We start from the raw sequence: 12,561 nt of genomic DNA, 5'->3' as shown, positions 1-12,561 counted from the left end.
CGATCGCAAATAAATGAAAAAAATTCTAATTTGAACTTACAAAATGAATAAAAATAGAAGAATTGAAGGGAAATTAGTGAGTACATCCATACACAAAACTCACTCATTCCCGCCGCCCTGTCTCTCGCTCTCTCTCGCATTCTCGTTTTGTGTATGTTAAATACAAAAAAATAAATTTGTATGTCTGCATGTTTGCTGTTCGTTTTTCGTTCTTTTTTTTTCTTTTCCTTTCTTATTGCTCATTGCTCACAATTCAGAGCACTGCTCTGTCGCTCTGTGTGTAAGAGAAAATTTTATTATTCGTGTGACTGTTGTTTGAAGGTGATGTGTATGAACAAAAATTATTATATATACACATAATAATAATAATAACGTCGAGACAAGAAATTTAAATTAACAATCTGCTGCTGCTTTGCTGTTCTGCTGGCTCTTTTTTTATAATAATATTTTATAACACTAACTTTTTTTAATGCAGTATAAAAAAACAACTCATTTCTCAAATATGTGTTTGTGCAGCATAGTGATTGAATGAATTGCACAGTGGCGAGCGAATGAGCGATAAATAAAAAATAAATAAAGTGAAATAAATAAATGAATAATAAGAAGAAAAAAAGAAGTTTACTGAAAAAGTGTTTTTATTAATGAACAATTAAGTAGTGCAACTAACATAAAAGTAAATCGAAAGAAATAAAAGTAAAAAAAATTATTTCAAAATTTTTATAACCAAGAATATTTTTTACTATTGCAACGTTTGGAAGTATCTGATTCGGTTAAAGTACGTTAAAATTAATAATGAATTCAGAATTGGATTTTTGTGAAGAAATAAATGAAAAATATTTTAAAGATTTCAAAATATTGTGTGGAAAATTATTGAAAGGAATTTTGTTAAACTTTTAAATATTTTAGAATCATTTTAAGAATTATTCAAATTTTAATTTTTTAAAATTTTTAAAAAATAATTTAAAATTCTTACAAATTTTTTGTTGAATTTTAAAAAGTTTTTTGAAAATTTTCAAAATTAAATTAGTTTAAATTTAATTTATCTAATTTTTTAACAATCAACATTTGAATTATCAAAATAGAAATCTAGAAATTGTTAGATATTCAAATTATTTCAAATATGAAATGATTGATGAAGACTTCAATCATTTAAGAAATGATTTTTAAAATTCAAAAATTCAAATTTAATTTTTGAAAAAATATTAAAAGTTTCTAAATTTAATTCAAAAGTGCACATAATTGTTGAAATTTTAAAATATTTTAATTTCTAAAACTTGAAATTTTCAAAATTCAGATTCTTAAAATTTTTAAATACTCAAATATTCAAATCTTCAAATCTTGAAATTTCAAATTTTTGAAAATTCTAATTTGACTTTTAAGGTTAAAGGTCAATAGAAAATTTTCATTTAATTCTTCCAAAAAATCTTTAAATAATGTGAAATAATGCTAAAATTAAAGTAAATTTATAATGTTTTCAATTCTACTTTACAGTGAGCATATTAAATTAGTTAAAAAAAACTATAGAAAAATGAACCTTTTTTAAGTGACAATTTATTAAATAAATAAAAAATAAAAGTGAAGTGAGAAAAAAATAATAAAAAGTATAAAGGCACAAGAATAATGTTACCAATGATGAATCAACGTCTTCCTTTACCGCCGCATCACGGTTTGGGACTGTTAAACTCATTCATGCATCATGCTAGTCCACTTGATCTCATGACTACTGCTGCACATCATCATCATCATGATCATCCACCGACACGCACCTACAATACACAACCGTCCTTTGTTCCCTCCGATCCAACCGAGAATGAATGCAAAATTGTCGAATATCGTGGACAGAAAGTGGCCGCATTCATCATCGGAGGTGAAACGATGTTATGTCTGCCACAGGCATTTGACTTGTTTCTCAAAAATTTGGTGGGAGGACTGCACACAGGTTATTTAAGTACATCAATCAATTACATTGTGTTTATGATTAACTTTTATATGAATGTACAGATTCTTTTGTACTTCATGCTATATGCAGTGATGAGACTTGCTGGAAAATTTTTCAATAGGCTTTTCTTTTGTGTTGAGACAGCAAATTTTCCCATAGTTTAAATTTAAATTCGCAACTTTTGATTTTTATGAGTTTTTAAAATTTAAATATTATTTTTATTTTTTTGTCACAAAATTGAATTAATTTAAGTTTTGTAAATTCTCACTGCATAGTAGATTCTAACTAAATCTATCAAAGATTTACAATTGGAAACGATTTTTTCACAAAAAATCATGAATCCAAAATTTTTAATATAATTTAAAATTTTCATCACTAAACACATGAAAAAAAAGCCACAATTAATACAAAGATCTTTAACTTCTTTCTCTCTCTTTTCACATTATTTCTTCCCACGAAAAAAAAAAATCACAACACATGTTTAATAGTTCATTCAAAGTTGAAACGTTTGGATATAACACCATTAGTTTGTACAGTTGAACAAATCCGATTACTACGAGGACTTGGTGGTGAGTTGATGATTATTATTATGATTTGTGTGTGTTTTTCGGGTGCTTTAGTGGGGAATTAATGGTTGTTGGATTAGCATTACACACATATTGAATTTACGGAATTTTAAGGTGAAGATTTTTGGGAATTTTAATTAGCTTCTGGAATTTAAATCTTTTGAAATTTGTTTGTTTGGGAAAATTTGAATTATTTTCTATTGAGGAATAAGCACTGTAAATTTGTGAATATTGATATTGGGTATTCTTGGCATATCTTTCACATATTGTGCAGTTATTGAAAGGATAGAAATCAAACCAACTTTCCTGCTTATTTGAGAAGGCCTTCAAATGCTAAAGCAGGTTACAGCTTAATCAAGAAGATCTTAAATAGTGCAAGAGCATTGATAGATTCTTTTACATACATAGGCTTAATGTGTCATATTCTGTTTTGCTCCAAGTGATTTGCTGGCGTAGTGATTTAATTCTTCGAGATTTAATCTTTGCGCATCCCAATGATGATAGTCTTTCGAGACTTGACATGGTAAACGCACATGTCCTTCAAGTAACGTCATCAAATGACCTAACACAAAAGACACCTTTGAGGCAACGCCATGGCATTTCTGTAAAATTGAAGCATGCCTTTGACTATTATGATTGTTGTTAGATCCCACTACGAACTGTATAAAGCTTTGAATGCAGTTGTTCAGCAAAATCCCCACTCGTTAAACTATTATTGCCCTAAGGTGCCAGGCTATCTTTTGTATTTAAATAGCTGAAGTTTATTTTCTTCTATTTTTCTTCAATACAGGAAATCGGTTTAATAGAAAAGTTAAAACTTAAGATTCCAAGATTTAAACTTTTAAAATTTTAATTTATTTTAAAAATTTTTAAAAAAAATTTAAATTTGAACAAAATCAAATAAAATCTAAATTTAAATTCATTAATATTAATCCATGAAAACCACATTTTCTATTCATTAGCACTGCAACCAGGCGTAAATCGATGTAAATTATTGTCGAGTAAGCATTTTGATATTCTATACCGGGACTGCACACAAGCAAGGTAAGAAAAACATTTTCCGATTTTATATATATTTTTTCTTCAGACATTTGTTTTTCCCTTCAAATTTATTTATTGTTGCAATTGCTGTTGATATTTATTTAGCAACACACCCTAACTATGACTTATTATGTGAAAAAAGAGAGGAAAATTTCCTCATAAAGGGGGTGAATGTTGCTATTGCTCTTATCCTTTCGCGCTGTTTGACCACCGAACCCCAAAACAAAAAAATCCATGTGGATTACAAATATTAAAAGAGGGACAACAATTTAAATTGTGTGAGATTTTTGTGTCCAGAAAATTGTGTGAAAGATTTTTCCGGATTTTTTTAGAAATTTTGTGAGGGAAAATTCATTTTTTTGAAAGTCATTCACCCTCATCATCAGTTGTTGAAATTATATAAGTACGCACGTATCTCTCGTACATATAATTTAAGTGTATATATGAAAAAATATTTCATGGGGTCAAGGTCATCCTTAGCGAGATAAAAAAGAAGAGCAGAGATTTTGTGCCTTAACAGCAATTTTTAATACAATTTTTCTTTAATTTTTTACAGATGCTTGTCGGTGAAGCCAAATGAAAAGTAAGTTTTAATCCATTAATTGCATGAAATAGAATTTTGTTCCTTCTTCTTCTGTGCTGTTCATCACTCAGTGTTCTTCTTGTTCTTTATTACATTCTTATTCTCCCTCTCATATTAAGGAGAATATGCCTTTTATCGATCAAACAATTTCTTTGTAATGAAAATTTTTATGAATCTTTTTTTTAAGAAAAGAAATGGATAGAATATGAAAAGTAACTTAAAACGAGGGAAATTTTGATAATTAAAATTTCATTTTCTTCTAATTAATTTATGGAGTACAAACAACATTTAGTTGAAAATTTGTTACTAAGTACAGAAGGATAATTATAAGATTTATTTAAATCAACAATCCATAACCACTTTAATGAAAATACATTAAGAGAAATTAGTTGGATAATTAATTCTTTTATAGTTCAATTTGAAGTATTTTTCAATATAGAATTTGAATAATTTAAAGGGAAAATTTAAATAATGCAAATAAAGTAAAATTATTAGTTTTCCGTCAAGCATGGTGGAAAAATGCAAAATTATCAGTTATTAGGTTTTCTATGGGAGTATATGAATTATGTAAATCATATGAAATACTTGAAATTAAATTTTTTAAAAAAATTAGGTTTTATCTTTACAAATGGAAAGTATTGAAATTTCAATTTCAAGCATAACCTCAAAATGTGCATGTTCAACTATTTGTTAGTTTTATTTAATGAGTAAAAATAGGCGGGACATAAATGATATTTCCAACACTTCTACAGAAATAATTATATATTCATATATTAATTCATATTCTGATTCACGCTAGATCGTCACAAATTATTAATGGCAGTCTATTGGTTGCTACATGGCTTTTAGGTGTCAATTTTCTTGTTAACAGGAATAAAATAAAACTCACATGAAACCCATGTGTCTCACATGAAAATTTTTGCCGATCGAGACATAATCTTAAAGAATCAGAAATTACAATAAAATAAGATCCAGTAATATCCAGAATTGTCACCTACTGATTTTCTATCAAGGACAAAAATCTATCACAAAAACTTCCCTATTGGCGATGTCTAAACAAAGACAAAAGCTATCAAGTTGCAGCTAGGTGCGCTTTCAATTGTGCCTATCTGACAACTTTGATTCAAATATTTGAGATTATAATTATTCGTAAAAAAGTTCATTTTTGGCATCTAAATCATGCAGTCACGGTGCCTTTAGGGCGCATTCATATCAAATTGACATTTTGCCGTCAACACTGCAACCTAATCGCATCCTAGTGGCTATGTTGTGCCGGTTACGTTGTAGACAAAATGTGTAAACTTACATATTAAACAGGATTATCTGAAGAAATATTTAAACAACCTAATTCTCTTTATTATAGTCAAAATATTCAGAATATTTACAATTTTACTCTTTAAAACCATCACCGCCAAAGAAAATGATGTCAAGCAACATAATCCATAAGATTACTTTAATAAGTATTTTCAATGCTATTACAGCACATACATAAAATTTGATTTGATGTCTATTAAGCTGTAAAATATTTTCTAAAATTACACAGAGTAAGGCTTAATTGTATTAAGTTCAGAACTGCAATCAAAATAACACAAATAGTTGCTTTAACATTTCCAATTTAATTCACATAAATTTACGTTCAAATTAAAATCTCGTGCTGAACACAGAAGAAGAAAATGAAATAAAAATTTAAAACTTCTAATAACAAACTTCAAGTCTAACCTTAACATGAAAAAAATCATCATCAACGTCAATCATGAAAAATTATCGTTAATAAAATTTTACAATAATTTTTTATTCCTCGATGTTTTTCTTCAACTCTCAATAATTTATATGTATGCTTTGTATAAATAGCAATAGACGAGGACGACCGCCAAAGCAAGGTCTACCCTTTGATGATTTCAATGATGATGAGCCTGAACATGGAAAGAAATATCGATTAGATGATAAAGAATCAAACAGTGATACAACACAAGAGGACGGAAATGGTAAGCAGTCATCTTTTTCACATTATTTATCGTATCTGCCATTTTTTGTATTCATTGGTGGTCAATTAAGTGAAGACGAATGGAATGGAATTCAAAATTGTTATGGTTATTAGTTGACCGATGCGAATTATTTTTTTTTTGGATTGTTGGGTTGATTGCTTGAAATGTGGGGAATGTTTATTGGGTTTTTGAATTGAGTTCTCGAAGTTGTTGTAATATTAATGATACTTGCTGCCCTGGAGGGTATATGGTGTAGAAATGGCCAAGAATTCCGTCTAATGGCAATTTGACTTTGGTCTGAGGCTGGATTCCATCAAATTTGGGCTTGGTTTAGAATCACGATAGCCTGGTACTGGATTTTCGGATACTTCAATGCCTTATGCTTTTCAGATATGTCGCTTATTTGATGGGTTCTGTCGAAAAATCTAGGATACACTGAACTTTTTCAAAATTTCTAAATCCAGCTTTTTGATGATCGTGCAAATTCTTGACATCACTAAAATGATTGACAGAATCGATTTCTTATAGAAATTAAACCCAAGTGTTTAATAAAAGAGTGAGTCAAATATCGATATGTTACCTACCCTAGCAGACAAAGAGGATGATTTTAGGTACCATAGTGATATTATTGTACTTTAAAATAATGCTTTTTGTCTATTAGGGCTAACTATTAGGAGATGACTAACTATTGGAATGTCGGCCTATATAAAGCTCGATACCCCAGATTCCAATTTCCCCAGACACCACAATCATGCCTTTTAAAAACAAAAAAATTCAAAAATTCCATTCAACTCCTTTTTTAATTTACCATCAATAAAATTCATTCATAGCAATCATAATTCGTTGCATATTTCCCATTTCATTATTAAATTCTTTTTCCCTTTTAACAATTTCCATTGAATGTGTTCAGGTAAATCGAAATACCCATCTCTACCCAGTGATTATAATCCATCTGCAATGCATTTGAATCACATACAATTTATGCAAATGAATCAACATCGATTAGCACAATCAAATGCAATTATGGGGCAGGAATTACAGGCACAACATTTGCAAAGAGCAATTGAAGAAAATAACAATAAAAATTCAAATCTTGCAAATTTACATCGACCAAATTTGTGGGAGACGTGCAGTGCATCCTATGAAAGTTTTGTTAAGAATCTTGAAAGGTAAAAAAGACTGATTTTTTTTTGCAATTCAAATTAAGGAATAAATGCATGAATAAAAATTTTTATGTAGATTGCGAAAGGAAAAACTGGAAGAGAATCTCGAGAATGAGAAACGACGACATTCAGAAAATGGCACGCCAAATGAAAGTCCCATTTTAAATTTATCAAAGAACCGTGAGCGTTCAACATCACCTGAATATAATCATCGAAATGATGCATCGTCGCCGGGTGCAGAGAGTGCGGAAAATATGGATGCACATGAAGAACGTTCTGATGATATGGAAGTGTCCGAAAATTCACCTCGATCGCGTTCACATACACCACAACTTGGTAGCATGAATAATAAGATGAATTATAATCCACGCGACTTTTCACGTCCCGCACCAACAATTGCATTCCCATCAACAGAAATTTTACTCAGAAATATACAAGAATTACTTAAAGTTGTGTTGGAAAATTCCATACAGCAGGAGAGACAATTGAGTTTTGAGAAAGGTAAGAAATAGTAAAAAATTCGTAGTCACGTCGATGTTTATTGACAGTCAGACAAATTATGAAGAGTTAATATCAGCTTGTGCTATAAAAACTTCAGTTCAATATCGAATTATTGTCAATATTATTAACGAGCACATCGAAATGATAAATAATACATGTGCATGGCTATATTTCAAGTACATGTGAGAAAGAAATTAATTGTAATTTATCAATTGCCATGTTTCCCATTGCTTTACTCGTTGAAATCACCTGTTAAGTGCGTTGAGTAATAACATGGTTGTACGGAATGATTTGAAGAAATTTATAATTTTATGTTTCTTTTTTTTTACTCGGTTGTGGAATGAAAAATAAAAAGTTTCCATTTCATCTCAAGCTTTTAATTTATTTTTGTTTATGTACGATGCGCTGCTTACAAATCAACCATCAATACGACTCTTTTTGTTGTACATTACAACAATGATGATGAAGCTAATGAGATAATTTCTTATTTATGAATGAACATTTTTTTGTAGACAATTTTGGTGTCTTTAATTATATGCGTCCCGAGAATGAATGTCCATCCAATTTAAAATTAATGAAAAGGAGTATATTAAATTTTTAAATAATTTTGTCGACAAATTTCCACTTTTGAGAGATTCCAATTTTGTTTATGTAGAAATGGGTGTGGAAATAAGGAAGCGACTAATTTTAGTAGCTGAACCGAGTGACATATCATAATGAAGATGTTGTAAATACACTCATTATTATGTCTTGACAACCTCATGTCATATGACGGTCAAAACATCATAATTAGTGCATTTACAACGTCATCGGCATGATATGTCACTTAGAAAAGTGCTTTTAATTTCATTTGTTGCTAATTTGTTGTCATCGAACCATTTAGGCACCATTATGGTCTTCCCATGTCTTTGGGACATTTTGACACTTACTAGGTCCTGGCAACTACGTTGCGGTGCTTAAATGATGACAGGCAGTACTTTAAGAGGTGAAAAACCTTAATGATTGACAATATGCTAATCATATGAGCTTTTCTGTCCAATCAGTTCAATTGTGATTCAGAGCATCTCTTAGTTGGCGTCTAATGCTGCCTATACCGCTGACTGCCTTCTGTCAATTAACAATATCATAAATAACACTCAAATATAACGCTGACTATGCATAACAGTTAAAAAATTACAAATTTCATATTAAAACTCAAACTAAATGCTTAACTCTAGCCCCTGGCGTTAATAACCATTGCTACAGCCATTGCATTCCTCAATTATTACAAATATTCAAGCATAATTTTACAATTATAAAAATTACAACCGATTAAAACAAATAGTAATTATCCTTAATAAACTCATTCAATTTTCATTCATAAAATCCTTCAAAAAAAAAAAAGTTAATAATCTTCTATATTTCTCCTACATATTCCGTCGACATCACAACAAGGTGGTATTTAAGAAAAATTAAAAAATTGAAATTAACTAATTTATCAATTTCAAATAATCGTAACGCCAAGCACATGCTATTTATTAGCACTAACTCAATAAGTAATTCATAAGAACTGTTTCTCTTTCTTTTTTCCTGCTGAATAAAATTAAACACCGTGAGTTATTGAATCGAATAAAAAAAAATATGAAAGAAAGAGACGTAGTTAAGAAGTTGTAGAAAATAATAATTTATTACCCCTTTCTCTGTATATTTTTTTAATTATAGCCGAGTTGAAGATGAATGCTTTAAGAGAACGTGAAATTAACAGCAGTTTGGAGCGGCGATTGTCGGAAGAGCAGAAGCTGAGAGGTAGGTTTCTTATTAATTTCTTACTACATTTTTCGACGAAGGGAAATGTGATTTTTATAGAGATTTATTGGTCTGACACAGAGTTGGCATGCTTACTTGCTTACTAAACTGGTCGTATAGATCAATTGTTATCCATGGCCTTATTCAGATGTTGGCTCAAACTGGCTCTATTACGGCTTTCATCTGCCAATTTCTAATTCAAAGTGCATTATTGTCAATATCGATAGCTTAATTCTAAGAGTTGACATGCAAATCACGGATTCAGCATGTTACTATCTTCTGCATGACCTGCAATCTTCCGTTAATGACCGAAATGGCAGAAAATATAGTCTCAGACAAGCGTGCCTCTAACATTGGACCAGATTAAATTAAATACTGACTTAACTTAGAGTCAAGAAAGATTGAGACAAGATTTTTGGCTATTTCTACGCCGTGTGATTTCGGTTATGGTCGCCAAAGACCATTTCACAGGTTTGCCACTTCCACAAATGGCCCCTGCAGGATCTCGCAGTTATCAGTAAACTTTCCCTTTTGCCAACTCTGCTCTGACTTAGCTTAGTAAATTCTTTTTTACTATTCGACATCTCAAATTTCATTCATATTTGAACAAATTCGCGTGAATTTTTAATAAATTGCGCTTTCTGGTACAACAACCTCATTTAATAATTCTAATAAATTGTGATTTAATATGATTTATTTCTTCTGTTACTGTACAGAAAAGATTTATTCAAATGTCACATTTTATCAAACTAAAATCGTTAGAAATTGAAATAAAAAAGGAATAAATACGTCTCGCAGACATAAATGAGATCGGATTACGGGTAACTAACTAATTTGCAGCATAAAAACCTGTTGCAGAAAAAAAATCGATAGATCTCTAAAAAAAAAATCATTTTTTATGTCTGCCTCACTTTAACTACTGCGTAATATGAGGTGGTCTTGCTTTTTGATGGAGGATGACAAAAAATTAAAATTCATTTTTTCACTTTTCCTTTTTTTCTTTTTCTCTTTCATCATCATCGTCATCATCATCATTCATTGTCGTCGAACGAACGAACCGATTTGATGCTGCATACGCATACACTGCATATTAATTTTAACTACAGTCTTATATCAAAAGCGATACAATCGGGATCGAAAATATAGATTTAAATTGCAGAAGCAGATTGAAGAAGAATACGAAAAACATAATCGCTTAGAAGAGATTCTGAAGAAATCTGGCACAACTGATACGTTGAAGAAACTTGCAGGTGAATAAACATAGATGTGGATTAATATATTTTTAAAAGGAATTGAAGGCTGATTTTTGTATTTAGATAGAATTTTTAAATTTATTTTGTCTGAAAGTCTGAATTTTATGTATATATGCCGTCAATTTAGGGAGGGGTGTTTGGAGCTGTGTGACGGTCAATTTTCGAGCGACTTAAAGTAGGTTTAAAATTTGTTTTCAAATGAAGCCATTGAGTCGCTTGGAGGGGAGAGATGAACCCCATTTTTAATTTTGGTTAGATGTCATTTGTAAATGAACCCCATGAAATGTACAATAAAGCTCATATTTAAATGAGATGCTTGAAAAAAATTAACAAAATATTTTTTATTTTAAAATTCCAAAATGTTTTATCTCTGAAGGGCTTGTTCACTTATTACGTTCAGGGATTGGGGAGTTTAAATCTGATTTAATCAATAGAAATTTCGAGAATTTCTGAAAGAAAATCCGAGAAAAGCAGTATTATCCAAACTTATTTGTACCACGACAATCCTCTGTGGTAATCCACGACCTAAATCGCAAACGGCACTGTTCTATAGCATCTCCAAAAAGCTTAGATCACACTTTAATGTACCACGTCACACAGTTTACACAACACTGCTCCAAAGCCTTCAAAATGCGCTTAAAATCATACAAAATATTGACAAAATCATCTAATTCCCAATCATCCTTCTTTATCTTTTTATTCCACAGAGTTTCTGCGAGACAGTAAGAAAATGTTCAATAACAACATCTCAACAGGAAACAACAACATCAACAACAATAGTATTAAGACAACGGCGAAGGATGATGAGAAGAGTGATGACGAGAAACCACGGTCAAAGGATGTCGGATCAAATGATACCAAGGAAAGTGAAATTTCTAGTCCAAAGTCGAATTAAAAATCTCATTAGTCACAGTCGTAATTATTTTAAAGTACATATAAATATAATTAAATATAATAATTAAAATTTAACATAAAATGCTCAATATTTTAATCCCAAACAATTTTAAATACTCGATATAATTGTGTAAATATTAATGAAAAATGAATAAAAAATTTTGATGATCATTGATTACTCCTTGGATCTCTCTAACAATAAAATGAGTTCTTGTTTTACTTGTATTAGTGAATTTTGATTGTAGTTGTAAAATTTTCTTATAAGAAATTTACTCATGACGTCATAATTGATTGAAGTCTACACAATAGGGTGAGTGTCGACATGAGCAGCATGAGATGTTTTTTTTTTTGTTCTCCTCGTCTCTCGTTTCATTTCGTTCCGATTCTTAAATTTCACATCAGCTAATTCGCCTCATCGTCTTCCCTGTTTTATAATGTCCTCGTTTACAGTGATATTTGATTAGGACAATTTTTTAATGTTATTTTTGGGTGGTGTAAGGCAAATAAGAACATCATCACATTTCCCTTTTTTCATGACATTCTTTACATTTGTCCTTCCTTCCATTTATTTGTTTTTAAAATGAATAAAAGTCGATAGGGGGTACAATTTGATTTTTGAGGACGAAAGGGGGTTGAATTGGTAAAAGGTTAGGTTGATATTCTTTAGAATGGGACTTTTTTGATACTGTTGAGTGTCTTTTTAAGTTTAGTTCTACATAATCCTTTAAAAACTACATCAAACAATTTCTAAAGGCTTGAATTAATGTTGAAACTATGAATTATTTCTCATACAGTGATAATAAGCATTTACATACCCAAACTTAATAATTTTTCACTATCAATCTCACATG

General features: G+C 30.1%; 1 protein-coding gene across 2 annotated transcripts; it reads left to right on the top strand.

The window, feature by feature from the left end:
* Positions 1-276: 276 nt before the first annotated feature.
* On the top strand, positions 277-11,826 carry LOC139087628 (dachshund homolog 1-like). 2 transcript variants are annotated; one of them, XM_070636492.1, is made up of 11 exons: positions 277-775; positions 1,492-1,939; positions 2,428-2,508; positions 3,468-3,549; positions 4,103-4,129; positions 5,981-6,114; positions 7,025-7,283; positions 7,354-7,778; positions 9,480-9,563; positions 10,670-10,813; positions 11,524-11,826. In XM_070636492.1, exons 2-11 carry the CDS (start codon positions 1,621-1,623, stop codon positions 11,709-11,711), a joined length of 1,743 nt encoding a protein of 580 aa, XP_070492593.1. In that variant the 5' UTR covers positions 277-775; positions 1,492-1,620; the 3' UTR covers positions 11,712-11,826. The 2 variants fall into 2 exon arrangements, with proteins under 2 accessions (XP_070492593.1, XP_070492591.1); XM_070636490.1 differs by having other exon boundaries at positions 1,492-1,948.
* Positions 11,827-12,561: the final 735 nt, after the last annotated feature.

The sequence above is a fragment of the Chironomus tepperi genome, unplaced genomic scaffold (assembly GCF_022539635.2).
Source record: "Chironomus tepperi strain 1889 unplaced genomic scaffold, CSIRO-AGI_Ctep_v1 contig_128, whole genome shotgun sequence".
NCBI lineage: Eukaryota > Metazoa > Arthropoda > Insecta > Diptera > Chironomidae > Chironomus > Chironomus tepperi.
The sequence above is the reverse complement of the archived record's forward strand: the minus strand, read 5'-3'. Positions and strand labels throughout refer to the sequence as shown.

What these genes read in the sequence shown, in the direction of transcription:
- LOC139087628 (XM_070636490.1), top strand. Translation starts at nt 1,621, where the DNA reads ATGTTACCAATGATGAATCAACGTCTTCCTTTACCGCCGCATCACGGT. An exon ending in ACTGCACACAGGTTATTTAA is followed by an intron (nt 1,949 to 2,427) that starts GTACATCAATCA and finishes CATGTTTAATAG; the next exon opens with TTCATTCAAAGTTGAAACGT. An exon ending in TACGTTGAAGAAACTTGCAG is followed by an intron (nt 10,814 to 11,523) that starts GTGAATAAACAT and finishes TTTATTCCACAG; the next exon opens with AGTTTCTGCGAGACAGTAAG.